The following is a 27822-nucleotide window of genomic DNA, read 5'->3' as shown; positions in this document are numbered from 1 at the left end:
AATGCCCACAGTCAGTATGCCATCTTGAACCAGAGGTGCGGGTGGTGCTGGCTGAATGATTGGACAGGTTAAAGAATACAGAGAAAAGTGAACAAATGGCAGAGCAGATGAAAAATGTTCACTCCAGTAACTGAGTGCTGGCAGGGGGACAGGGCCTGGGGGCAGCCTGACTGCTGTGCTTGGTTATTCGACCAGACTCTTGCCCCGTCCTTGGCCGCCCTGAAGCTCCCCCCACACACACATCCCGCCACACAGCTTCCTTGGCGAGACTCCTTCCTGTCTGTGGTGGGCAGGGACCCCCTTCCCACCCTCACCCGATCAGCAGGGAGAGAGATGAAGAGAGATCACACTTCCAAGGGAAGAGCCCTAGGGTGTATGGGTGTTAGGATCACGCCAGGGTCAGATACGCCTGATTCCATCTAAAGCTTAGGGTCCAGGAGAAGACTAAAGGCCTGTGGTGCGGTGCTGGGGGTGGACGGGGAAGGCCTGACCTGGGGGCATGTGTGGCTGCAGCGCCCAATGCTGGGAGCCAGTGCTCCTTCCCCTTTCCCCTCACATCTTCAAGGACAGCTGGGAACCTTCAGAAAGCCGGTAAGGCTGCTGAGGGTGGTCTCCCTCCCCCCACCTTCTGGGGGGTCCTCTTTTCTCTTCCTTGTCATGGGAGCTGACCCTGTGGTTCTCCATGTGGCTTCTCAACTCCGTGGCCTCCTCTCCTCCCGGCCGCCCTGTTCCCTGGCTGCCACCCCTCCTGCTCCCCGGCTCCGTCGGCCCCCATCTGCCCCCCTGCCTTCCCGCCCACTTGCCTTAAGTCCTTCCTCTCTTGTCCATCTTTGCTCGTCCTCCTCAGCTTGCCTTCTTTCTTGTTCTTTGACTTTTCCTTTTAGAAGGCAGCGAGGAGTGAAGGTGGGACGTTGACGGCTGACCTCCAGAAAAGTCACTTGCAATGAGCTCTCTAACGGCCCCAACCAGGAAAATGTGTGAGATTGTCCCACACCTTCATGGAGACAGTCAGAGCCAGACCTCGGGCCAGCTGTCCACCAGAGCTCACAAGGAGAAGAGCAGCGGCTCTCAGGCATGGGCCGAGGAGCCCTTTCAGGGGTCTTTGAGGTCAAAAGCTTTTCATGATAATGTTTAAGACGTTGTTTGTCTTTCCCACTCTATGTTCTCACAAGTGTATGCTGGAATTTTCTAGAGGCTACATACCATGGGCTATTGCAAAAGACAATGCAGAAGCAGATATGAGAATCCAGCTGTCTTCTATGAAGCCAGACATTAAAGAGATTTGGAAAAAAAAAAAAAAAAGTAAAACAATGCCAATTCTTCTCACTAATTTTTGTTTGTTTTGGAAAATGTAATTATTTTTCATGAAATATTATTTATCTCAATATGTAATATGTCAATATTATTTTTAACAAATATATATTTGAAAAATTTCTCCATTTCAATGTCTAATATGGTAAACATTGAAAGATATAACCCACACACACAAAAGCTCTTTGGGCTTCTCAATAAGTTTTTTTTTGTTTGTTTTGTTTTTGTTTATAAATTTATTTATTTAATTAATTTATTTATTGGCTGTGTTGGGTCTTCATTGCTGCACATGGGCCTTGTCTAGTTGTGGTGAGTGTGGGCTACACTTCAATGTGGTGCACGGGCTCCTCATTGCTGTGGCTTCTCTTGTTGCGGAGCATGGGCTCTAGGCGTGTGGACTTCAGTAGTTGCGGCACATGGGCTCAATAGTTGTGGTGCACAGGCTTTTTTGCTCTGAGGCATGTGGAATCTTCCCGGAGCAGGGCTTGAACCCGTGTCCCCTGCATTGGCAGGCAGATTCTTAACCACTGTGCCACCTAGGAAGTCCTCAATAAGTTTTAAGACTATAAACTGGTTCTGACACCAAAAAGTCTGAAAACTGCTTGTGCAGAGATTAGTACTGAGACACAGGCTCAAATTCCTGGTTCCCTATGACCTGGCTGTGTGGACTCGGAACAGCTAATCATACCCTCTCTGTTTTTCCCACCCATAAAAGTGGACGCAGTAAAGGTGTCACCGCAGAAGGCTGTGCTCAGGTAACACATCTGAGAGTCAGGCTGTGCATTTGTATCAGGGTCCTATGCAACTTTTGCTGGGAACCCAGAATCAGGGTCAAGGCTCAGAGCTGAGGACAGGGACTGCTAAGTCCTCCACTCTCTAACTGGAGTTATCAAGGAGCTGCCAGGGAAGAGGCCAGACTCCCCCCAGGGCAGGAACTAAGAGGCAGCAGGAGCTCACCTACCCACTGCCTTCTCACCTCTTCCAAAGCAACCCTGACCTTGGACCCCTTCCATCACCCCTGTGGCTTTATCTACCACTTATGTGCCCACCAACACCTTAAACTCAGAATGAAAAACTGGCTGGATGTTTTTCTTCCTTCTGGTTGCCCAGCTCCTGTCCTCTCATCCTCATCTCTGATTTTACCCATGGTGGGTGGACGGCCCATCTTTACTTCCTGCCCCGTGGACTCCTCTGATGCCCTTGTAGGAACACAGCTCCCAGGTATAAAGCAGTCAGTGCCCCAGCATCCTTGCCAATTAAGGACAGGAGCCTGTGGAGAAACACTCCCGTCTCTGGTCCTCCGGGAGGACAACTTGGAGGGCCTTGGAATGCGTCTCACAAAGTCCAGGTGGAATCAAGCCTGTAGCCATGGCATCGACCTCAGCGACACATCTTATCCTGGCTTTTTCTCCTTCCGTGTCCCTCTCTCCCCAGTCCTTACTCTTGCTCCTTAGGACCACTTCCACAATAAAATCTCACACCTGCACCTAAGCCTAGTCCCACACTCTGTTCTCATGGATATGGTAGTAGTTTGTGGAGGCTGCTGTAACAAAGTAAGACTGTGTGGCTTAAACAACAGAAATTTATTTTCTCACAGTTCTGGAGGCCAGAAGTCCAAGATCAAGGTGTGGGCAGGGCAGTAAGAGTTCTGTTCCAGGCCTCTCTCCTTGGCTGGTAGATGCCCATCTTCTCCCCGTGTCTCTTCTCATCACCTTGCTTCTATGTCTCTCTCTGGGCCCAAATTTCCCACCAGTCGCATCAGATTAGGGTTCATCTTAATGACATCATTTTCACTTGATTATCTCTGTAAAGACTCAATCTCCAAATAAAGTTGGATTCTGAAGCACTGGCAGTTAGGACTTCAGCATATGAATTCTGGGAGGTGAGGAGGGTGGGGCTGGTTCTGGAGACACAACTCAACCCATAACAGCAACTGAAGCGACGAAAGAGGTCGTGCACACAGGTCTCAGAAGCAGATCTTCGGGGCGGGAGGTGGCCCTGGATCCCCCGCTAGCCAGCAGTAAGGGCCCTTGTGATGATCCCTGACATGCCGTGGCCTCACCACAGCCCTGCACCAGGACAGGCTGCAGCGGCGAAGCACTGACACACCATAGCGCCAGCCCTGAGCACGGAGTCGGCTCAGGGTGAAAGCCTGAGTAAAGAAAACAGCAGCCCCAGGCCCGCCCACTATCACCTCAGGCTGTGCTGGGAAAGCCAGGGGGCCTCTTCTAGGTTTGTTCTGCTTTGCAAAGTGTGGAGACCTATGTCAAATACACAGAACAAAAGAAGCCCCTGCACTGAGTCCCATAGCAGCTGTCGGCGAGGCCTCTCTTGACCTTGGCTGAACAGCTCCCCCCTCACCCAAGACCTTGGCTGAATAGAGCACCCCCCCAACTCCTTACTAGGTACAGCATCCAACATTTAGCAACCTGATCAACCACCTAATGACACCCTTTGCCTTGTGACGTACTGACCAATCAATTCACGCCATTTTCCTAGCAGGAATTTTCTTTGTCTTGAGGATACAAGACACAAAAAATTGGCTGCAAGCCCACGAAAAGGTCGGCTCTCCCTGGTCTGCCAGGAAGTCGTCCCGCTGTCTTTACAGCATCCCTTCTCTCTAATAAACTCTATCTTCCTTATATCCTGCCGTGTGTCTGGAAATTCTTTTCCAACCCGTGCTCGAGCCTCAACAGAAAGTATAGTTATTTTCCATAATGTATATCAATCATGTTGTTCTGTATTTTATTTAGCAGAGTGTTTAAAGAGCCCCTGACCTCCCGCAGCCCTGGGGCATATCCTGCTGGCTGTGGGGCTGGATATTTAGTTGTAAGAGAGGCAGAGCTGCAAAGGAGACTGAACACATAGCCTCACGGGCCTCCTATGCTAAGTTGAGGGTCAACAGGCAAGAAGCAGAACCCGAAGCCCTGGGATGAAAACATCAGGGACAAAGGGTCTAAGAATCGTGACCACTGGAATCCCCTGACCCCTCTGGCTGGCACTGGAAGACTGTTGGCCACCTGTTGACCACGTAAAGGGCCTCACCCGAGGCAGATGCCCCTCAAGATCACACTTTTCCTTCTTCCAGCTCCCCATCCTCATCCCAGCTTTGACCAGGCAGGGAAACACACTCCTTCCCCAGAAGGAAATAACTTACCCACCCGAAGGATTTCAAGACCCACTGATACTCATGAACAGGGGTGTTGAGACCATGTGTGGGGCTGGATTTGAGGGTTTGAGACTTAGAGGGAAAAATTATCCAGACAGGGAGAATGTATGGACATGAGAGCACCTCCACGTCTCAGGATTTGACAAGCTGACAAGGACGCCTGGCGTCAGCCCAGTGCACTGCCAAGATGGCTCTGGGGGCGTCTGGGAGGCCTGGAGGGCTCGCCCCCAGGGCTGCAGCTCTTTCCTTGGCACAGCTGTGACGCCATCACAAGCAACGATCGGGTGCCCAAGAGCTTTTTTTTTTTAAAATCATCTTTAATGTAGTTTTAATAATTTTTTGCCTCATTTACCAGATAAATCATCTAAATAAATAGATGCTATACAGTCTCTTACCAATATCAGTACAAAAATAAAACCACGCTCTGCATCTGCTCTAGCTCTCGCCGCACACACTCACTCGGAAAAGGCATGTGCTTGGAATCGACTCGCGCCCCCAACCCCTCCCAAATACATTCATTTAGTCTGAACAAAGCTCGATGCTCATTCTGTGCAAAGGAAGCGTTCTTGTGCGGAGACCCATAGGCCAGGCTGGCAAGTTATAAAGCAAAAGCGAAACCACCTGACAAGCAAAGCGCCCTCCCCCAGGGCAGGAGCCAGGAGGAAGCTGGAGATGGTACCACCATCCCAAGGGTGGTGCTCCTCCGGTGGCCGTGCCGGGGCGGAGACCATGCTCCTTGCCCCACCCCACAGCTAAAGAAAAGAACCCACCGGTCTCTCGACATTCACAACAGGTGGGGCTGGGGGAAGGAAAGGCAGGTGGTCCAACTTTTACAACGCCCCCCCAAGTGAGTACTGGCCTTCTCGGGTGGGGGTGGGGTGGGAGGTCGTGCTCGCCTTGCCCCCTCTCACCCCAAGCCCTGCTGGGATGCTCAGGGCTGGAGGAGTCCTGTAAGACGACGGCAGCCCCTCATAGAGGTCTCTGTCCTGGGCCCTGGACAGGAAGGTCCTAACAGCCCGCAGCCCTTCCCCTGGGGAGCCTCGGCTCCCAGGGTTCTGCCCTGCAGAGAGCAGGGCGTGAAGGCCTGAGGGGGGGCGAGGCGTGTCCCTCTGCTGCAGCTGCCTCGTGGCACGAGAGAGCCCCGCAAACCTGCAACCTACACAACAGCTCTTCAAAGTGAGGCAGGAGGAGGCCACGTGTCCCCCAGGGGGATAGGGAGTGTGACTTCTATGGGAAGCTGCCAGGGCCCACAGTCTTCGGTTAGAGCGAGGCCCCTGCCCGCCATCCTCCCCTCTGCTGGGAGGCCCTGACCTGGGACAGCCTCCCACTCAGGCCGCCCTTCCCCTACCCAGGGTCCCACAGCTGGGCAGGCGGGTTCCCCACTGCCCCTCCTTTCCCTGGTCCACCCCCACATACTCCTCTAGACGTACCCCCCAGGCTTCGGGTGATCAAGTCATGTGGGGGGTGGGGGGGGGGACGCCATCCCCCAGTGGAAGCACTGAATTGACCCTGGACAAGGAAAGGTTAAGGAGGAAGGGGAGACAGACACTAAGGGATCTGGGATCTTGCCAGCAAGGCACCCCAAACAAAAACGGGGCGCAGGCTGTCTTTGGTTTGGGAACTTGGGAAGAAGGGGTCTGGGGGAAGAACTGCCCTATCGGAGCCTCAGCAGGAGTCGGCCCACTTCCTCAGGACAAAGCAGAGCGTGGAGACAGCCCTGAGGGAGGGACCTGAGTGCCTGGTCTGACCGTGGGGAGACGGCCTTTCACTTGCTCCCCTGGTACTCACCCCCCAATCTGGCTTTTTCTCCCCTATAGGACCAGGCGAGGGGAGAAGTCGCTCCTCACTGCCAGGGAAGCCACTGGCCCACAGGGCACATCTGTGCAAACTAGAAACAGAGCGCCCCCTCCTCGGGCAGACACAGGCCCCTGCCGGCGGGGGGGGGGGCTTGTGCCCGCCCTGACCCACCATCCACTACAGCCCGACCACAGGAAGACACGGCAGAGGTCCCGCCACAGGGAAACAAGGTCAGTCCCAGCTGCAGCATTGAGGGTGGAAGGGAGGAGACCCAGGATGGAAGGAGGAAGGGTGTCAGGAGTCGAGGGCTGCCCTGAGAAGGTGGTGGGACGCTCCCTCCCTCCCTGACCACCCACACCCACGTCTGGTTGGCTGAGCTGGAGGGGAGGGCAGAAAAAGAGGGGAGAGGGAAGGGCTGGAAAGTCACCTGAGTCAGAGAAAACAGGAGCCCTAGGGGTGGGGTGGGTGATGGGGACAGGGCCCAAGTGCCTCAGAGCATCAGAGCTCACGCTGGGGCACGGCACACCTGCACATGCGCACACGCCTGCGGCGTGGCCAGGTGAAACCACAAGACTGCATCGGCACGCCTGGAGCATCGGAGGCCGCCTGGCTGCCCCTGGTCGGACCCTTGCCCTCCACTGACACCTCTCCACACTGAGTTGGACAGATCCTGTCAGGTGAAGTGCCGTGTAAGGTGGGGTGAGTGGGGGGTGCCTATGGCAAGCTCTTTTGTGCTGTCAATCACCCCCCAATTCACCTGCTCAGGAGGTTTGCGAGACCCGCTGCATCTGCGGACATGCGCATGCACTCACGAGGGCCCCGAGGCGCAGTGTGCACACACCTGCGAGGCTGGGTGTGCAAGTGAGCAGTTTTCACAGGCCAGGCGATGGGAGTGGGTAGCTCTCAGCAGAAGGGGCTGAGCTGGCAGCTGCCCCCAGGGGAAGGGAGAGACCTTTCTGAAGGGATGGGACGCGCCCGGCAATCTCAGACCCTTCCTGGCCCCTTCGCTCTCTGACCCAGTCACTTCTGGTCAAAGCCAGCCTCCGTATTCCTCCCCCCGGCAAAGCTGGAGTGGAAAGTTAAAAATAAAGATCCCTCCTCAAACACACACACACAAAGGAAAAGGGGAAACCAACCAGAAAGGCTGGGGTGGGCTGCTCAAGGGGTGGGTTCAGGCCTTCCCAACCTCCTTTAGGCCCGGGGACCAGCTGCTGTCTCTCTAGAGAAGAATGGTGATGGAGGTGTGCGGGGGAGGCTGGCCCCGTCCCCATCCTACCCTGGAGATGGTACCCCAAGTGACAGAGCAGTGCCAAGCCTCCCCAGGCCCAGCCCCGACACAGAGCGGGGGCTGCTCTGTAAACGTCCGTGCAGAGAAAGGGGCGGGGCAGTGGGAGAGTGTCGGGAATCCTCCCCCCTTCTCCAGGTCAATGCTTTTTTTAAATAAAATAATTATCCCACCCCAACCCCACCCGGTTTCTGGAAGTCCCCACCCCAAGCCCAAAAGAAAACAGTTTAAGAAGAGTAAAAATGGTGATTCAGAACTTCCCGCTGCGGTCTCGGAAGAAGCCCTCAGCTGCCTGGGCCTCGCGGAAGGTGACGGTGATGGAGTTGGCGGTGATATCGGTCACTGTCACTTCACTTGAGGGGAGCGTGGGTGTCCAGGAAGGGGGCCCCTCGGCCAGATCTGCATCTGCTGCAGCCACGGGACAAAGACACACAGACAGGGGACAGCGTTGGCAACAAAGTGGGGAAGGTGGGCGTGGGCGGCAGCTTGTCGACCACCTCCCGCCCCACCCCCAACACCAGATCTTCTTCTGAACGTCCAGACAGGTCAGGGCCTGGTTCAAGGCTGGACACACAGGAAGAGGGCACTATATTTATCTTCCCCGGCTGGACACGAGCTCACCCGAGTGGGACCACGGAAAGAGCTCTGGGCTGGGTGCGAGGGTCCCTGCAGTCTGTGTGGCCTCGGGAGCACCCGCGCCCTCTCCGGGCACTGGACCAGCTGGATCTGATGACTCAAGGGACCCTTCCAGCTCTGAGGGTCCCTGGGTCTGAGGCTCGGGGCTGGGCCGCCTTACCCTCCTCTTCGGGGGGCCGCTCAGCAGGCTCCCACTCGCTGGCCGCCTGCAGGACGTCCGGGGCCGGTGACTCCTGCAGGAAGAGCTCCCGTCGATGGCTGTGACTCTCCAGGTTGGGCCCGCGGGGCGGGAACTTCTTGCGTGAGAGCCGCAGGTACTTGTGGGCCTTGCGGGGCTTGCGGAGCGGGAAGGGCAGGGTGGGCACCAAGGGGCCCTTGTCCACCAGCTCGGGCGCCCCTGCCTTGACCACCCCCTCGGGGCTCCCGCTGCCGAGTGGGCGCGTCAGGGAGAAGCAGAGCTTCTCCTTGCCCTTGGCCTTGTGGGAGCTCCGCAGGTCCATGCTGTACAGCCGCTGCGGGGGCAAGCCAGGGCACGGCGGGTCAGCCCTGCCCTCCCACCCACTGCCGCGCCTCTGCTCATGCTGTCCCTCCCACCCGGGGTCCCCTTCCCCATGTTTCAGGGCTCAGAGCCAGCCAGCACCCCACCCTGCGCCCCAGCCCCAAGGCCTGGCCCAGCTCAGCCTTCATCTTGGCCCCACGGTGCGGCCTCATCTCCCTGGGCCCTGTAAGTGGCTCAGGGGGGTGGGCCGCAGGGCACGTTCCTTTGGTCCACAGCAGAGGAGCACACAAGAGGTACAAAGTGAAAACTGACCAACGAAAAAACACACCTGGATTTATGAGGCAGGTAAATTAAGCTGTTATTCTTCACTATAGGAAGGAATGTTTGGTTCTAAAGGACCCCCAAAGCTGAAATGGCCAGGGAGATGGAGCGAGGCACAGGGCTCTGAAGTTTCTTGGGGCAAGTTAACCAAAGGTACACACAGCACTGGGTGCCCTGTGTCACCCGGACACAGGGACGTCTGCCAGCAGCCTGCAGACACCCCTTGATTCCCCCAGGGCTCTCCCCGGCTCTGAGCCGCAGGGTGGCCCCGTCTGGGTCCAGACCCCTGTTGATACCGTGCCGCATTCTTGCTAAAATGGGCCGGAGGGCACGTTTTTCCACCACTCAAGCCTGAAGTTTTATAATTTGTGCATTTGTCTTATTGACTTTTGGGGGAAATTTATACAAATCCAAGAAATATCCTTGGTGCAAGATGTTGGGAGGTCCTGGACCACTCTGGGGCAGTAGCTTCTCCTGCTACCTGTCACCAGAGGCCAAGAGCTCCCAGGAAGAGACTGAGGCCAGCAGATGGGACCTGTTGGTCAGATACCTCAAGCTGGGGGCGGAGATCACACATGCAAGTGCCATTCCCCAGTCCCACCTGCTAATCCCCATCACCCAGCATGGGGCGCATGTTGTCATAGTGATGGGAGGAGGGCTGAACTGGGAGGAGACTGTGAAAATACTGCAGTGCTAAGAGGGCTTATTCCATATGCAGCTTTATCAAAACCCACTCCTTCAATCTGGCTCATAGGCCATCACAGGACTAGTAAACTCTGGCACAGTTCTGTCCTTCTCTACTTCACCATGAAGCAATTATAGTTACTAATGGGTCCAGGAGCACCAGGAGTCAGATCTGGGTTTTAATCCAGCTATGTGACTCTGGGTAAAGTACTGGCCTCCCTGAGCCTCAGTTTCTTCATCAGTGAAACAACGAAGAAACTGTAGCAGCAAGCCTCCAAGATGGCCCCAAATACCTGCCTCTGGGAATTCACACCTGTGTAGAGTCCTGTCTACACTAAATACTGTGGTGAGGGATTTATGAGGCTAGGTCATTAAGGACACTGTGCTTTGTCCTTGTACTCTCTCTCAGATCACCCATCCTGGGGAAGGCTAGTGGCCACACTGTGAGGCCACCCAGCAGCCCTATAGAGAGGTCCAGCCATGAGGAACCAGGCCTCCCATCAACATCCAGCACTGATGCACTGGGCACATGGGTAGCCACTTTAGGAACAGATCCTCCAGCCCCAGTCAAGCCTTAAGATGAGTGGATTCCCAACCAATATCATGACTGTAACCTGAACTAGAGTCACTAAGGGACCAGCTAAAGCACTCCCAGATTCCTGACCCACCGAGACTGTGTGATATAATAAGTGTTTATTGCTTTAAGTTGCTCAGTTAGGGAGTAATTTGTTACACAGCAATAGATGACTGATACACCTTCCCCGCAGGTTTGGTGTGCAGATGAAGCGTGTTCATTTATGGAGAGCACGGAGCACAGAGCTCAGCGTGGAGATGTCTGGCAGGTGCTACTTTCCTTCTTGGGACTCAGTTAACACCAAACCCCATGGAACATGCCCACTGCAGGAAGGGAGACCCATCTAATCTGGCAAAAGCCTCAGGTGATCCACAATTTAGCGTGGACAGGAGGCTGGACATGGCTCACATTGCATGTGGACCAAGAAGTCTTATTTTTTGGCTTCAAATTCCTGGGTGGGCCTTATTAAATTAAGGACAGCAGGTATTCTTATCATCCCGATTCTACAGAGGAGAAAACTCAAGATCAGAGACTTGCCTCGAATCACAAAACTACATCACTTCAGACTCCATCCTCTTTTCAGTGCAAACCCGTGAAGGTAGCAAAGCACCCCCCAAGACCTGGGTAACATGGGCTGCCAGAGTCTTGTGGCAGAGGGTTTATTCTCACTCAAAATGACACGTTTCTAGGACATTCCAAGGCTATGGGTCCAGAAGTCTATAAATCTCCTTTCCTTGGATTCTAAAATTCCAGACTCCCGTTTCCTCAATTCTGAAGTTTATGCTTCTCAGGTTCTCAAATACTACAGTTTTGTATTTGGGGGACTTTGAGCATCAAAAAGGCTTATTTACAAGATTCTAAGCTTTCAGAATTCTAGGATTCCATGAGCCATATATCCACCCTCCCTCCCTCCACAGCATCTCCCACCCATGGTGTCTTCCCAGGGCACTAGCCCCACATTTTGACTTTTCCCAACTCCTCCCATTGAAACTTACCCACTAAGTGCCCCGCCCCGCCCCACGGTGCCCTGGGTAGAACCCAGGAGGGTTAGTGGTTCAGCGAAACTAGCCGGTACGAATGCACAGACGGGCAGGGGCTGGTGGGAGGAGCAAGGGGGCCCTGTGGGTGGGCAGCAGAGCTGGCGGGGTTACCTGCAGCAGAAGCCGCTTGGGTTTCGGGCCTCTCTTCCTATACCCCGACGCTCGGTCTCTCTCCTCCCTGGGGTGCAAAGCAGATGGCAGAAGAAAAGGAAACACTGGTGACATTTAAGGGAAAGTACGGCATCCACTCCACCCGGCCCTCTGCTGTCTATGGGGGAGGGGGGCACCCTCCACAGGCCACCCCCCAATCCTGGGGTAGGGCTCTTCCCACTGCTCTCTTTAGACCGTAACGATGGGGTCCCGTGTTAACTCCCAGGGCTCCCTCTTCCCATCTGACGAAAAGTGAGGGCACAGCCACTGGTTCCAATTGCTGAGGGGGGACTCAGGGGGCATCTCCAAAAATATGTGGGTCTTCACAGACCCCAGGGTCATGCTCTACATGCACTGGGCACAGTCCCCAAAACAATGCAGTTCCAATTTCCACTCTTAGGAGACTTGTATAGAAACCTGTCAATCAAATTTGCCTTGAGTGCCCCAGGGGAGCTGATGAGAATGGCAATGCACGTGAAGCTCTGCCCAGATCTCCCCCCAGTTTGGCATCTGCACGAACCTGGTGGGGAGGACAGGCTCCCATTTGTCTGTATCGTCTGGTTGGGGAAGGGGAGGAAAAACTAGCCTGCGTTCAGCCCCCAGTAGATGCCAGACTCTCCGCCAGATGTATTCCTCACATCACAAACACACAAGGCACCACCTGATGACACATACAAAGCCACACACAACACACAAGACGACACGCCAGAGACCCCAACAATGTGCTGGAAATGGCGGGACAATTCAAAGTCATTTCACGCTTTCACTTCATTCCACTCACACTGTCTGTGGCCTTAAGGCGGGTCTCTCAGTCTGAGCCAAGCTAAGCCAGCCCATCCATGGGCCCTTTCTTGAGGCCGTGGCTGCCACCCCCTTCCAGACATCAGACTCCAGGGATGCTGGCAGAGGGCTCTCCCTCCCTCCCCATGGAGTGGGCTTCAGCAGATCTGCCGTGGGGCCCTAGAACCAGCATTTGAGAGAAGCACCCAGGGCATGGGACACCCACACCGAGACCTGCCTCCCAAGCCCCGGAGAGTGATCTCATCTCAGAACCCGGTGCTGGGCACCAGGACACCCTGTTCCAGGCCCAGGTCTACCTGACCCATGGGAGACCTGGGCTGGTCACTTTCCCTCTCTGGGCCTCAGTTTCCTGGCCTGGAGCAAGAGCTTCCCTTCTCAGCTGGCCCCCAGGCTCCTGGGAGGCGTGAGAGAGGTCCCTGGCATTTCTCAAAATGGGGGTTAGCAAAACTAAAATAGTAAAGAGAAAGAGAGAGGGAAGAAAAAGAAAAAAAGATGAAGAGGACAGCACTTCCCTGGTGGTCCAGTGGTAAAGAATCTGCCTTCCAATGCAGGAGACACGGGTTCGATCTCTGGTCAGGGAACTAAGACCCCACATGCCAGAGGGCAACTATGCCTGTGCGCTACAATAACTGAGCCCACGTGCTGCAGACTACAGAGCCCACGTGCCCTGGAGCCTGTGCGCCACCACTAGAGAAAAGAAAACCCGCACGCCACAGCTAGAGAGAAGCCCGTGCACCACAATGGAAGATCCCGCACGCTGCAACAAAGATTCCACGTGCTGCAACTAAAACCCGACGCAGCCAAAAATAAAAAAATAAAATAAAATAAATATTGAAAAAAAAAAAGAGGAAGAGGAGGAGGAAGTAGAAAGGGAGGAGAAAGGAAAGGGCCTTGAGGGAAAAGAAGCAGAATATGTCTTTATTCTATTTGTATACGTGTTGCTTATTATTATTTTTATTGTCATGTCCTGGACACTCTGAACAAGGCACTGCGCTCAGTGCTTTAACCCTCATAGCCACCCTATGAGGGAGGCACAGTTTCTATCCTCACTTCACAGCTGAGGCACAGGGAGATTAAGTCACTTGCCCGATGCCACAATTCTGACAACTTCCACCACTGGTGAAGATGCTGAGCTCCGGGCTCTGGGCCTGGCGAGGTCAGGCCGGGGGGCAGGCCTGCAGCCCAGGCCACACGACCTGGCTTCCCATCTGCAGCACCCCTGCTCTTCCCCTGCAACTGTGGGAGTAGAGGGGTGGTGGGAGGGAGAGGTGGGCGGCTTCCATTCTGTCCAGTCCTAACCTACCCAGGGCCCATCAGTGTCCAGGGCTGTGGGGACTGTGGCCCCAGCAAGCCCTCAGTGCCTGTTGGTCCCTCCCAGGATGCAGGGACTCCCCGTCAGAGCCCCCCGCCAGACTCCTTCGGAGTCTCTTAAAAACCCTGCAAAGCAGATGCTGATACAGTCATCACCCCCTTTCCACCTCCTTCTCACCCAGACCCAGTGAGAAGGAGGAGGTCAAGTCACACAGCGGGTCTGCAGAAGTCTCCAAGCTCCTCGTTTGCTCCTAACTACTGATTTTTCTGACTCACTCAAAGCAACATCCGAATCCTCCAGCAGGACTCACAGGGCCCTCCCTGAGCTGCGCCCCCTAGTCCTTCGGCTGCCCCCGCCCCTCTCCCCGATGCCCCACCCGTGCCCAGCTCACACCACTCCGGCCAGCCACACTCAGAGCCACACTTGCCTCCACGCCGTTCCTCAGTCCAGGGCCTCCGCGTCCCTGCACTCTTCAGCCAGATGGTCTTCTCTAAGATACCTACTGGGCTGCTTCCCTCACTCAGCTCAGGTCTCTGGTCAAATGCCACTACCCACCCATCTCACTGACAGCAGCAGCCCCACCCAGCCCCCGCCTGTGCAGCAGTCAGCACATCTGCATCTACACATTCACTGCTGCACTTTTCACTGCAGGTCTCCACACTGGAACCTGAGCCGCACGAGGGCAGGGACATCTGTTGGTTTTGTTCCTTGCTGTGCCCCAGTCCCTGGAACAGTGCCCAGCACACGGTAGGACCTCAATAAAGATTTGTTCAACCAATGAAAGAATGAACTAGCTGACCCCTAATTACCATCAGGAAGACATTCGCACGTGTGTGCCCACACCTAATGGTTTGCGAAGTGCTTTCACACGCTGTTGCTCCCCGCGAGAGCCCATGAGGTCAGCACTGTTCTCCCCACTTCACAGACAAGGAAGCTGAGGCTCAGAGAGGGAAAAGGCCCTGTCCGGCACCTCAGAGCCAGTGAGTGGCAGAGCCAGGATTCTGATCCAGGCCTTTGACGCCTGCCCAATGCTCTCCTTACCACAATCCAGGACATTCCACAGGGTTCTCCCAGTGTCACAACCCTTTTGGATCAAGGCCCCACCAGCACTCAGGCACCAGAAAGAAGCTGTGGGACAGGAACACTGTGGTTTTCAAAGGAAAGAGCAGTGGGAACGTTTCCTTTGAATCCGCAGCAGGAGACCTCCTGGGGGAGAAGCATCAGCAGGGGGCAAGGGGGGCAGAGGAACAGCATCACCAGCAGTCAGGAGCCCCACCCGGGTTAAGTCCTAGTTGGGCTGCCTCCCAGCTGTGAGGATCCTGGACAAACCCCTGAGCTCTTCAGAGCTTCGGTCTCCTCATCTGTCAAATGGGACCCTCACCCCTGTTTCAGGAGGTTACTAAAAGGAACCAAATAAAAAAGATTTTATAAAATAGTTCTGCACTGTACAGGGTCGATGGATTGGCAGGAGGCAGGAAGACGGGGCAGCCTGCTGGCCGGGAGGCCAGTAACGCTGGGGCTCATGCAGCAGAAGGGAATGGCTAGGGTATGCCCAAAAGGGCCTCCCGCCAGGAGAAACAACATTTTTTGGCAAAAGCTCCCCGCTAAGATGTGCCCTGACAGCCCATCGGAGGAGCTGCCTATCACTAACCAACCCTCAGAAGAGCACTTGCAGCAGAGCCCTGCCACACGCAGTGGACTGAGACCCGGGGACAGCTTTGCCCATGGCCACCCAGCTAGGAGGTGCCCGAGCAGGAGAGACCAGAACCCAGCTGTCCTGGCTCCATAGCCACACTCCCTCCCTGGCCTGTCTCGAGCTTCATCAGACGTGGTGAGAGGATCTGCAGGGGGAATCTCTCTCTGGTCCGTCCCTGGGCATGACTGATACTGCTGCCCCTCACACGCACGGTGTCGCTACGCCTATTTTCACCTTCTTCATGGCAACTGAAACCCCTACCTTCTGGGGAAATCGGGGCAGGTGTTGTTGGGGGTGGCTGATGACAGCAGAGAGACGGAGGTCTGGGGTGGCTAGCGGAGTGGCTGACATCACCCAACAGCAGGAAAGGAACAGGGCCCTCAGCTGCCCTGGGACCTGGTACCCAGCGCCCTCCTCCAGCTCCACGCTAGACCAGGCTGTCCCTGCCAGACCCCTGCCCCCAACGCCCATGACCTTTGTTGGGAGTCAAGCCACCAGCAGCTCCCTATGAAACCTCAGAGCCTGCCTTTCCACCCAGCCCCGTGGCAGGCTGAGCCCTTACTTCTCCTCATAGGCCATGACCAGGCGGGGGTCCAGGATGTGCTCCTCCGGCTCCCACGTGCTGTACCTGGGGAGAGAGACAAGAGGTGAGAGCTGCCCTGCCCTCCCCTCGCCCCCCATTCAGAGGCCACAGCTGCTCCACCAGGGCCCACTGTCTGCAGGACTTTGCCCCTCCCTGATCCAGTGAATTGTCACCTAATCCCGTGAATGGTCCCTGGCTACCAGAGCAGGTCGGGGGCCTCCTAGGGGCTTCAGTGATGCCAGAACTCCCCTCATCCTGAGCACTGATCACACCACCCTATAAATGACTGTGTCCAACTTCCAACTAGATCCCCATGTTCATGTCAGGTGAAGAAGGCAGGCCCCATACGTCCCCCAATTCCCTTCCTGTGAGAGGTAAGAGCATGTGGTGACGAGCGGGGGCTCTGGAGCCAGACTGCCTGGGTTCAGACCCCAGCTCTGCCCTGGCTAGCTGTACAACTTTGAACAACTTACTCAAGTGTCTCTGTGCCGACCTCCCCAGCTGTAAAGGGCTCTTGTGATGAAACGTGTTCACGTGTCTAAGCACTCAGAGCAGCGCCTGGTGCACAGGAAGTGCTCTGTGCTTATTACCGTCACTGTCCCCAGCCCCTCTGACGCCCCAGCCCCAGCGTGGCCTCTGCCCAGGCTGAGCTGCTCCCTCCGTCCTGGGAACACACCTGCACCATCAAGGCCAGACTCGAAGTTCCCTTGTCTCAGGTGGGGCCTGGCACACTGCAGGAATTTGGTAAATGTTCAGTGACTGAATGGTGCAGTGATCCTACACCAGGCCCCTAGGTCTTTCCACAAGGGACCTTCCACCACTCGCAGGCCAGACAGCATTCCCTGCCGGGACAGACCTGGGCATTTCCAGAGCTCAGCCAGCCTCCTTCCGCCTGCACTTAGTATCTGCCTTTAAATTAGCTTGCTTTTTTTGTGTAAATAATTTTATTTTAAAAGCAAACTTTATATGACTTCCATAAATGGAAAAACCAGGATGACTCATCATAGACAGATGCTAGTATATAAAAAATTTTTAATTTAAAAACATATACATGTATGGGTGTATCTATATGCATGCATACAAACATACACACAAATACATATACGCGTCTATGTATGTACAGGAGTAAGTAAAAAACACCCAAAGCAATGGACTATGATTCTGGCCAAGGCTGCACCCAGGACTGCTGGATAAGAAGGGAGGTGAGTAGGTATCAGGGAAGTATTAGGAGGCAGAAAGAGGTTGGGCAGAGACCCTGCCCTAGCTGCCTTCTTTTTTCTTTTTTTTTTTTTTTTGAGTTTTGAAGAACTTTTTAATATATAGTCAATGATTGAATAGAAGAAAATTTGTTTCATTTTGTTTAAGGATCTCAATATTAATCAGAATAATCACTTGTGAACTTTTCAGAAATAATTTTTGATATTTTTTCTCAATCTCCCTAAGAGATTGTCCTTTATTTCAATATTACATTTTTCCTGTTTGATAGCTCTGAGATCTTTTATTTTTAAAATAAATTTATTTATTTATTGGCTACGTTGGGTCTTTGTTGCTGCGTGGGCTTTCTCTAGTTGCAGAGAGCAAGGCTACTTTTCGTTGCAGTGCACGGACTTCTTATTGCGGTGGCTTCTCTTGTGGCGGAGCACAGGCTCTAGGCACTCAGGCTTCCGTAACTGTGGCTCGAGGGATCAATAATTGCAGCTCTCGGGCTCTAGAGCACAGGCTCAGTAGTTGTGGTGCACGGGCATAGCTGCTCCGCATCATGTGGGATCTTCCCGGACCAGGGCTTGAACCCGTGTCCCCTGCACTGGCAGGCGGATTCTTAACTACTGCGCCACCAGGGAAGTCCCAAGATCTTTTAAATTGTTTGATGTTTAAAATATTCTCTTTCTTCTTCTTCTTCTTCTTTTTTTTTAAAATTTATTGGCTGTGTTGAGTCTTCATTGCTGTGCCCAGGCTTTCTGTAGTTGTGGAGAGCGGGGGCTACTCTTCGTTGTGGTGCACAGGTTTCTTATTGAGGAGGCTTCTCTTGTTGCAGAGCATGGGCTATAGGTGCGTGGGCTTCAGTAGTTGTGGCGCATGGACTCAGTAGTCAAGGTGCACAAGTTTAGTTGTTCCACGGCATGTGGGATCTTCCTGGACCAGGGCTCGAACCTGTGTCCTCTGCATTGGCAGGTGGATTCTTAACCACTGAGCCACCAAGGAAGCCCTCTCTATTCTTGATCGGGGTAATTTGTGTATTTTAATCTGGTCCATTAATTTTATTTTCTGATGGATAGGTTGATTCTTTCTTTCATAGAGCTTGCACTTGTACTCCTCAGATGTCTGTTTATTTTTTCCTTTGTGTTCATATTCACGGAAACGTCATCTTTCTTGCTGGTGGTGTGTATTTTATATGTGGTATGTTGGAGCTCTGGGTCTCAGACTTGCTGGGAAAAGTTACTGACGCCCCTGGAAGATGCTGAGCCCCCAGCTACCTTCTAACCAGCCAAGCTAAAATCCTCATCTTCAACCATCCTGGTTACCGTGAAACCTAACAGTAGTCCAACCTATACTCGAACAACAAGCTGCCCGAGGCCAGAATCCTTTCCTCCTTTCTTTCACTGATACTTCGGTACCCTTACTTCATGTTGGGGTTTGTGGACTCAGCAGTGAAGGTCCATGCCCTGAGTGCCACTCGCCCAGCCTAGGCAGGCACTGTCACACCTACTTCCCTTTGCACGTGCTGTGCTCTCCTCCTGGAGGGCCCTCTTTCCCCAGTGAACTCCTCATCCTTTAAAAGTCAGGTCCTCGCAGTTTTCCCTGACATCCTCTCCAAGCTGTCCCACTCCCAGCAGAATGAACCCTCTCCTCAGCTGCTCTCCAGGGCCTTATTGTCGCACTTGGCACCTGCCGTACTTATTGATGAATCAAGCTGGTGTCCTGGCTGGCAGGTTGTAACCCCTCCCCAGAGTGCCCAGCCCAAGCCCCAGGCCCCAGGTGTTCTGGGAATGGCTGTGGAATCCACTGCAGAAGTTTGCTCACCCTGAAAAAATGTTGCAAGTGAAACTGAGATTTTTTTTTTATAGTTTGGGTAAAGCCCAAACTGAAAGCAACCAGAAGCTGGCAGAGACTTCAAACCTCCCTCCCCCCAACAAAGGTAGAATTTCCTCAACTGTTAACTAGGAAGAAGAGAGGGGTAATTTTGTGTTCCTCCTGTGTCCTCTGCCTGGCCCTCTCTCTTTCTCTAGCTATGCAAGCGTCTCTTCAGTGCTCTAGTCCTCTCCGCCCTGCCTACTTCCCCGTTGCCCTGCCCACTTTTTGCTGATGTAGCTGCTGTGTGGTGGTTCCTGGCAAGTCCCTAACCTCCTCTGTACTTCAGTTTCCTCATCTTAAGAACCACCACCACCACCACCACAGCGAGGTGCCAGAGCAGACTACCGCAGGGATTCATCCATTCCTTATAACACTCTTATGAGGTAGGTTACAGAGGTTACAAATGAAGAAACTGGGGCAGAGTGATTAAGCATCTTGCCAAGGTCACTGAGCCAGTAAGCGGCCAATCTGTGGTCGGAACTCAGCTGAATCTTGGCCAGCCTCTCCCTTTGGGTCCCTCACATGTCGAGGTATCTGGCTCCCCACAGGGCTGTGACTCCCTTGGGAGAGGGGCACTGATTGGCCAGGTCTTCAGTGTCCGACCAGGGGCCTGGCACAGAGCTGGTGCACAGAAAGGACGAGACTGGGAAGCAGGAGGCCTGGCCCTTGCTCTGTGCTGGGGAAAGACGGGAGGCGGGCTGTCGCACAGGCGCCTCACCCCCTCGGACACTCCTGCCCCTCCTAAAGAGGAGGCCAGCAGCGGCCCTCCGCAGTGTGGGGAGCCAGGGGCCACAGCGAGGGCGAACACGCTTTGCGAACAGCCGGGCGCAGGCAGGACAGGAGAGCGCAGCCGGCGGAGTCCGCGGCCTGGGAGACATCGCGAGCTGGGTCTCCGGGCCGCCAGCCAGGCAAGAACCGACCGCTCGGGGGCGGAAAGAGGACGCCACTCCGCTGCGCCGTGCCGCCGCGCGTGCACACGCACGCAAGCGGCACGGGGGCGCGCGCGCCAGATTACCCGGCCGACCACTGGGGGCGGGGCGGGGCGGGGCGGGGCAGGGGCGGGGACGGCGCGCGCCGGCTCCGAGGTAAACACGGCCACGTGACCGCCGCCCCGCCCCCGAGCCGGGGTAAACAGCCTCGCGGCCGCCCCGCCTGGGCCCAGCCGCGCAGGCTCCCAATTTGCCCGGGGGCCGGGCGCCCCGCAGAGCCTGGCCCGCCCCCGCCCCCCACCCCGATTTAGAGCCGCGCAAACTAGAAGCCGCCCAGGGCCCTGGCGCTCCTCTTTGGGAACGCTTTCCTTCCCTCCGCCGGCGGGCTCTCGGCGAGACAGCGAGGGGTAGCAGTGAGCAAATGACTTCGCTGCCGGGGCCTCCGGTTCCTCATCCGTGAAGCGGAGCGACCAATGCTCCCTGTCTTTTAGGGGTGATGTGACGATTAGATGTGTTCAGCCACAAAAAGCGCTTAGAGCAATGTGGTACATAATAAAAGCAAACAAGCATTCATTAAATCAATATCAAAAGCCTGAAAAGAGCACACACACACCTGTCAGGGCCAAACCCAGGACTCTGTTGCCGCTACTCAGCCTGGCCTGGGAACAAAAAGAAACGCCTCCTCTGCGTTATTGACCCCTTTCTCGTTTCAGGCAGCCACAGGCCTCATTTTACAGGCGGGGAAATGGAGGTGCCCATAGTTTACGTCGTCTCACCTGTATGACCCGGGGCAAAGTCTCCTCTGCTGAGGGTTTCTGTCTCCCCATCTGTACAATGGGTTGCCATTACGCAATTACACGGGCCAACGCCTGATCTTAATAGGGGCTTATTGATAGGCAGCGTGGTGGCTGCTGTATCCTGAAACACTGCTCATATCATTACTAAAGCTCCATGGAGGCGGTCCTCTCCACAAATGGGGTAGCATTCATAGATGGGTAAGAACGGAGGGAAGGAAAGCGTTTCCAAAGAGGAGCAGCAGGGCCCTAGGCAGGCTGAGATGGCAGTGGGATATCTGAGGATCTGTGCGGGGCTGAGAGCGTGTAGCTGATTATTTAAAATCCTCTGCCCTGTGTTCCCAGCCCTTCCCTGTTCCTTGCAGAACAAGAAAGATAGCTCCTCTGCCCCATCTGCTGGGGAGGAAGGGCAGTCATTTGTCTGCTGCTGGGGACAGAAAATAGGCAAAACACCCAAAAGCTTAACAGGGGGCTGGCACAGAGAGTGTTTAAATCATGGTTTCTGTTATTAATATAAGCCTACCTGCCCAGGGTGGGGAGGGTGCTGGGGAGCAGGAAAATCTGACTCCCCTCCCACCCAGGCTAGCCCTGCCCCAGCCAAGGCTCCCAGGCCTGCAGGGAGCAGCCTGCCCAACCACTCACTCCCCACCCTCTTTCTCAGCCTCTTCTTCAAGCAAGGCCCCCTGAGGAGGGGAAACTGAAGACCAAGTGGGTTACAAAGGAGCCCTGGTTCTCTTTCTCCTCCCTGTGACAACCTGTTTTCCCCCAAGTGAAGTGGGGTGGCACAGTGGATGGCATAAAGTGGGTACCATGCTGCACCGGGTTGGCAGTTCTATTATTGTAATGACCTCCCCTCTCTGGGCCTCAGTTTCCCCATTTGAAAAACAAGAGGACTGATTTAAATGATCGCTAAGGCTACCTTGGGTTCCTGTGAGGAGTAGACTCCCCCAGGCCCCTCTCCTGGCTGAGGGGAGCCCTAGAAGCTGAGCTATGTAACATACTATTAACAGCAAACATTTACTAAGTGTTTGGTCTGGCCTAAGCATCAGATACTCTATATCCATCATCTAATCCTCACAACACTGTTGGAGTTGACGAAGCAGAGGTCCTGCCACGTTGGGGACCTGCCCAAGGGCTCCCAGCTGTCTAGCTGTGAGCTAGGCCAGGAACCCAGGATCAAAGTGTAGGGGAGCCAGAGATGCCCAAGGTCATTTGGCCAAACAGGACTCCCAGAACTCCCTTGGGGGGGTGGTCACAAAAGGCATTCATGAGGGCCCATCTGATGCTCTCAGCCTGTTAGGAAACAAGTGTGCCCCAGGGTCGGGGGCACAGGCCAGCAGAACCATGGAAGGACTACTCTTGGAATGCTAGGTCCTTCCTCTGACTGAAGTTCTGATGGGCAGATGTATTCATTCTGGATTAATAAAAGCGGGGAAAGGAACTTTAAATAGATAAAATACCTCTGTTTAGAGAAGGGAGTCTACAGAGCAGGAAAAATAGCCAACAGTGCCTTAAAGGCCACCAGGCTGGTGTCCACACTCTGACGCCATGCTTTCTGGTACAGAAGCTTAGAGGGGAGGGAGTGCCCAGGGAGTATGCTCACCCTGAGCATCTTCCTTTTCTAGCTTTCCACCTCCTCTTACCGCTCCTTCACCCAGACCGGAAGCCCACCTCTCATCTGTCCAGTGGAGGAGGAGATTATCCTTCAGACCTGGGGGTCTGGGAAGGGGCTGCAGGAATGGATGAGTGCATTATCTGGTTGGCCAGCCACCAACCCTAATCATGAAGATGCCTGCAGGCCATCCTGAACAAACCCCCAGGCGTTTCACCCCACAAAGTGAAGGAGCCTGTGACAGGAGAGCAGGGCCTGGACTACTGAACCCATTTTGCAGACAGGGAAACTGAGGCAGCATGGGCTGTCTTCCCCTCTGCTGTCGCTCACCACCGCGTGTCCAAGACACTCCCAGGACCCAAATACCAGGTCAGCCCCCAACACCAGCACAGCAGAAAGCCCCTGGCACAGACAGCAGGGGCTCTGGACAGAGGGGGATTCCAGGAGTCAGTCTCTATGAGGCAGGGCAGGGAGGTGGGGCACCCACAGACCAATGGGGAGGCCCCACGACCTGCTCATTCCCTCCCCTCCCCCAACAACTCCCTGCTGGGAGGTGACTGGTTGGTGAGAAGGTTCCTGATTGGGCCTCAGCAGGAGAGGTGGGGCAACTGGTAGAGGTCCTAGACCCAGTTCCCTGCCCCCCCCAACTGGGAGATGGAGCAGGCACAGAAGAGATACCTGAAAATGAAGAGGCCCAGTTCAACTCCCAACTCTGCCTCCACTTGCTGTGTGACCTAAGGCAAGCTGCTTACCTTCTCTGAGCCTGTTTCCTCATCTTTAGCAATCAGGACCACTGCTGCCTCATAAGGCTGGATGGGAACCTGCCCTGTAGACTGGAGACTGCTGTCCAAAGGCAGGCTCTGTCCCTAGCTTTATGGCACTGAGGACTCGTGCCCCACTGACTAGACTTGTCTTGCCCAACCCCACACACCTCCCCCGGGCACTGTACTTGCTGCAGCTTGAGTGCCCCTCCACCTTGCAGGCAGCCATCTCTGAAGCCAAATTGCTGGGCCTTTACCCCCTATATGCCAGGAAAAGCCAGAAGCAGCGTAGCGGAGGCTCCCACCAGAAGATGGAGCGCAACACGGAATTGGACCCATGAGAAGAGAAACTGGGGCCCACCTTGATCCTCATGTGTTCCAAGCCCCTCAGAGGGGAAATTGAGGCCCAGAGCAGAGGATCATTTAATCAAAGTCCACTGGCCAATTACTAGAGCAGCTAGAGTGAAAAGTGAGGCAGGAGAGAGGGTAAATGTGGATGGAAGGATGTACAGGTCGGCAGACAGACACACACAAAGGAGCCTTACTTTGGGGGCCATCCTTTCCACTTCACCAGATATTCAACTTTACCCTGGGAAGAAAGAGAGAAGCAGACACAGTGAGATACACAAATGCCCCACGACCACCTGCAAGACAGGAAGTCCCAGTCCCCTCTGCAGACAGAAGTCCCCCAACACATACACACAGTCAGCCTCCCCTCCCCCAAAATCCCCATCGACCAGAGAGCCTCAAACTTTGGCTGCTTCATGACCACCCCAGACCACGCTACCTACTAGAGCACAGGAGTGCACTGGACCCCAAACACCTCTGGGGCAGAAGCTTGGAGCCCGTGTCACATGTGGGGAAACTGAGACCACGTGGGGATGTGCAGGGCCAAAGACCTAGTGTCCAATGTCCCAGTGCTAAGACCATAATTCTCTTTCCTTTTTAGATTAGAAGACGCTCCAAGTCCTAGAAAACTCTTCCATAGGGTGTCCCACATGGCTCTAGCCCCATCAGCCCCCACCCCATGAGAGACTGCCTCTGGCGCAGAGGTGACAGGCTAGTGACTCCAAGACTCTCAACTCAGAAGACTCTGGCAGGATCCCAGAGAAGGATCCCAAAGTCTCCACCTTGAGAAAGGGTGATCACCCCTCCAGTAGTTAGAAAAGAGAGCCAGATTCCTCCCTTCCTCAGAGGTGACAGGGGCCTTTAAAAGTCCCCAGTCCCACGCCATCTGATGGGTGATACCACTCCACACTGGACTTTAAGACCAAGATATATCACCTTCTCAAAGAGGCCTGCTCTGGCCACCCTTCCCAATCCCTCTCTCCCACCTTACAGTTTTCTTTATGTGTGGCACACAACCCCCCGGTGGAAAGCATCTATATTTATTTCCTCTTTCATTGTGTGTCTCCTCTGCCAGAATGCCAGCTCCACAAGGGAAGCAGCTCCCTCCCCGGGGCTTAGAATGGTGCCTGGTATATGAGACCCTCAATAAATATATTTTGAATGAGTGGTGAAAAGAGTGATGCTCCTCATTCTCTGGCACTACCCCTCAGGCCCCATGTAGAAGGGGGGTAATTACTGTTCCTGCTTAGGCTACGCTGCGGAAGGCACTGGGCTTTGAGGAACAAACTCAAATCGAGGAAACGCTGGGTGAAAGCAGAAGGAGGAGGGGGCAGCCCCGTCTTGAAGACAGAACTCAACCCCTTTGGAGCTGGGGGAAGAAAAGAAGGTCATGGGGCACCTTGACTATCACTCTTAGCCCAAGATGCCAGGACTGAGTTTTCTCTCTTGAAAGATGAGCTGGCAATCGGCCAACTTGAGCTCCTGCTCTGCACTCGTCTCTAACTTGCTGTGTGACCTTGACCAGGTCACTTCCTCAGCCCGGAGTCTCAGTTTGTGCCTCTGTCAAATGGGAGGAGGTGGACTCTAAGACCCCTCCCAGCCCTGCCGCTAGTGCCTCCCAAGGCGGGAGATTAGGGAAAAGGATAGTGGTGAGTGCCGGACAGGAACTTTCCCTAAAGACTTCCATCCCCAACCACCAGTCTGGGGCCAGACCACTTCGCAAATGTGTGCACAGGAAATGTGCACGGCCAAAGTCCAGGCCCGAGGCGCGGGGACCGAACCTAGCAAAACAGATGCCTCCTTAAATTGCAGGGTGTATGTTTTGGAGGCTAAGGCAAAGGGGGAGGAGCTTTGAGGATGCCCCAGCGCCGTAGGCGGCTACGCGGAGCCTGCCGGGCGGGGCTGGGAGTTGGGGAGGAGAAGACAGAGGGGTGTGCACTGGAGGTGGGGGAGAGACGTGGAGGTGGGGGTGTGGAGGGGATCGGAAAAGGTCGAAGTCCAGCAGTTAGACTTAAGAGGCGGGAGGAGGCTTTTCCGAAGCTCCGCCTCCAACTTCAAAGGACTTGGCACCAAGAGTCCAGAGTCCTGAGTTCGATACCCAGCTCCGACGCGAACACACTAGGCGAGCCGTTTCGTCAGCTTGGGCCTCAGTCTCCCCATACTTAGAATGAGGAGAGGATGAGAAAGGATGGCGTTCGGGATCCCTACAGTCCGATCCTAATCTCCAGCTCTGGTGGACTCAGCTGCCCTCAGCATCCTGGGGCGACAACTTTTATTCTACTCTCCCTACAAGGCGGCGGGGGAAACTGAGGCACGGGCTGGGGATAAGAGCCCGGCAGAGCGGGGCTGCCTGGGTCCCCCCCCCCGCCCCACTTTCTCCTTCTCCAGCGTGGAGGGGACAGTGCTGGGGACAGGAGGGGACCCCACAGGGGTCCTGGGAGCCGCCCCCCGGCAGCCTCACCTTCCGCACGCGCTTCTTCCGGATGCTCTCTACGGCGAACACCTGCTCGCCGATGGCTGACAGCTCCATGCGGGGCGGCGGGTGAGCGGGCCCGGGGCCGGGCCGGGCCGGGCCGGGGGCGGAGCTGCGGGGCCGCGGCTGCGGCGCGCGATGCTCGGGCCGGCGGGGTCCCCGTCACCCTCGCCCGGGCGCGCACGCGCACGCGCACGCGCGCACACCCCCTCGCGCTCCCTCACGCCGCCGACGTTCCATTTTTGAACCTGCGCAACGTTTTCCTCGGCGCGCGCGAGCCGAGGAGCGAGCGCGCGGGGCGGGGGCGGGGACGGGGCGGGGGCGGGGACGGGGCGGGGCGGGGAGGAGCGGGGGCTCGGCTCTCGCCGGGTAGGTCACGCCCCTCCCTCCCGGCTCCGCCCCCGTCCGGTCCCGCCCTCTCTGGAGCTCCGCCCAGACCTGGGCCGCCGGCAGCGCGCCCATCTCCGGAGCTGCCGACCCCCGGGACTTATTTGGCGCCGGCTGCGGTCGGCGACGGGGTGGGAGGAGATCTTAACACCTAGACGCGTTTCCTAAAGTTCTCCCAGTGACTCTGAAGGCCCGGAAACGGCATGGCTCCGGTTGGGTAGATGAGGACACGGGCAGAGCGCGGAGGCCATTTGCCTCACCTCCCACAGGGGATAGACGCGGTCGCAGCGCGGACCCTCGAGCGGCAGGAGGGCGGGGACGGCCAAGGTTTCCCAAGGTTTTCCCCGTCTCAGCAGCGTGGTTCCTCTAGATCCGGGCTCCGGAGCGGCGTGGTTTGCCAGCCCTGAACAGGCGCTTCCGCGTCCATCCTTCCGTCGGTCAGTCTGTCCGTCTGTAGGCGACTGTGCTGAGATGCCCGGATCGCGCGGCCGCTGCCTCGGGAGCCCCGGCCAGGCAGGACTTGGCGGCAGGTGTGGCCGTGGCGGATCTGAGGTGCGCCGCGGCGTGGATTTTGCTGCCACGCAGCCCCAAGTCCCCAGTCACACGCGCTAGGCACTCTGCAGGTAGTAGGTGTTCGACTGTTTGTGGAATGAATGGATCTTGAGGTCCGGGACCAACTGATTTTCCCCATCCACTCCAACCTGGTTCTGTCTTCTCTACCGCAGCACCATTCATCCTCACTAGGAACCCGAGTCATCCGTGCCCCTCTGGCTCCCACTGCCTGCCTGCATTGACTCCAAGTCCTGGCTCTCCGACCTCCTCCCCTCCACACCCCTTGTCCTTTCTCTGGACCGCAGCAACAGCCTTCTCTCACTGCCGTCCCCTCCGAGCCCATATCCACAGTACCAGAGGGCGCTTTCTAAAAAGCAGATCTGACTGGGTCACCCCAGTGCTTAAAAACTTTCCATAGCTTCCTGTTCCCCTCAGAAAAAAGTCCAGACACCTCTGTCTGGCGTACAGAAGAAGAAGAAGAAGAAGAAGAAGAAGAAGAAGAAGAAGAAGAAGAAAAAGATAGCTTTACACTGAATTTATCAAGAGCAAGGGAAGCCAGTCCGAAGGCAGTAGAATGATATACCCAAAGCCCTGAGAGAAAATAACCATCATCTTAGAAATTTAGTGAAATTTTGTTTCAAGATTTATGTACTCAGTGAAAATGTCTTTCCAGAACGAAGGGAAATAATAACATTTACAAATACAAAAGCTAAGACTTTGATACTAGCAGACCCTCCCTAAAGGAAATTCCAACGGAGGAGCTTCAGGCAGGAGGAAGATGATCACAGACAGGGGTCTGATGCAATAGGGAATAAAGAACAATGAAGAACATTGATAATATAAAACAATAACAGTCTTCTGGATAAAAATAGATTTACAGTATACAACAACAATGGCATAGAACTTGGGTGAGTGGATTAAGGTTTTCCAAGATCCTTCTATTCCTCAGGAGGAAAACAAAAATAGATATCAAATATACTTAGACTTTGGTGAGTTAAGACTGCAAGTTGTCATTACCAGGGTAAACACAAAGAAT

At 55.1% G+C, this 27822-nt stretch overlaps 1 protein-coding gene across 3 annotated transcripts; it reads right to left on the bottom strand.

Annotated features, from left to right (window-relative positions):
* Positions 1 to 1506: 1506 nt before the first annotated feature.
* CBX7 (chromobox 7) lies at positions 1507 to 26115 on the bottom strand. Of its 3 annotated transcripts, none has more exons than XM_057740454.1 (6): positions 25836 to 26115; positions 23572 to 23615; positions 15838 to 15903; positions 11428 to 11494; positions 8359 to 8710; positions 1507 to 7967 (listed from the first exon to the last, which is right to left on the bottom strand). In XM_057740454.1, the coding sequence occupies exons 1-6, from the start codon at positions 25902 to 25904 to the stop codon at positions 7813 to 7815; spliced, it is 753 nt and encodes a 250-aa protein (XP_057596437.1). In that variant the 5' UTR covers positions 25905 to 26115; the 3' UTR covers positions 1507 to 7812. The 3 variants fall into 3 exon arrangements, with proteins under 3 accessions (XP_057596437.1, XP_057596436.1, XP_057596438.1); XM_057740453.1 differs by having other exon boundaries at positions 1508 to 7970; positions 25836 to 26113; XM_057740455.1 differs by having other exon boundaries at positions 1508 to 7970; positions 8359 to 8431; positions 25836 to 26110.
* Positions 26116 to 27822: the final 1707 nt, after the last annotated feature.

The sequence above is a fragment of the Hippopotamus amphibius genome, chromosome 7 (genome assembly GCF_030028045.1).
Source record: "Hippopotamus amphibius kiboko isolate mHipAmp2 chromosome 7, mHipAmp2.hap2, whole genome shotgun sequence".
Lineage (NCBI taxonomy): Eukaryota > Metazoa > Chordata > Mammalia > Artiodactyla > Hippopotamidae > Hippopotamus > Hippopotamus amphibius.
Note: the sequence above shows the minus strand (reverse complement) of the source record. Positions and strands in the feature narration are given on the sequence as shown.

What these genes read in the sequence shown, in the direction of transcription:
- CBX7 (XM_057740453.1), bottom strand. Translation starts at nt 25,904, where the DNA reads ATGGAGCTGTCAGCCATCGGCGAGCAGGTGTTCGCCGTAGAGAGCATC. An exon ending in TGGAAAGGATGGCCCCCAAA is followed by an intron (nt 15,904 to 23,571) that starts GTAAGGCTCCTT and finishes CTCTCTCCCCAG; the next exon opens with GTACAGCACGTGGGAGCCGG. An exon ending in CCAAGCGGCTTCTGCTGCAG is followed by an intron (nt 8,711 to 11,427) that starts GTAACCCCGCCA and finishes TTGCCCCCGCAG; the next exon opens with CGGCTGTACAGCATGGACCT.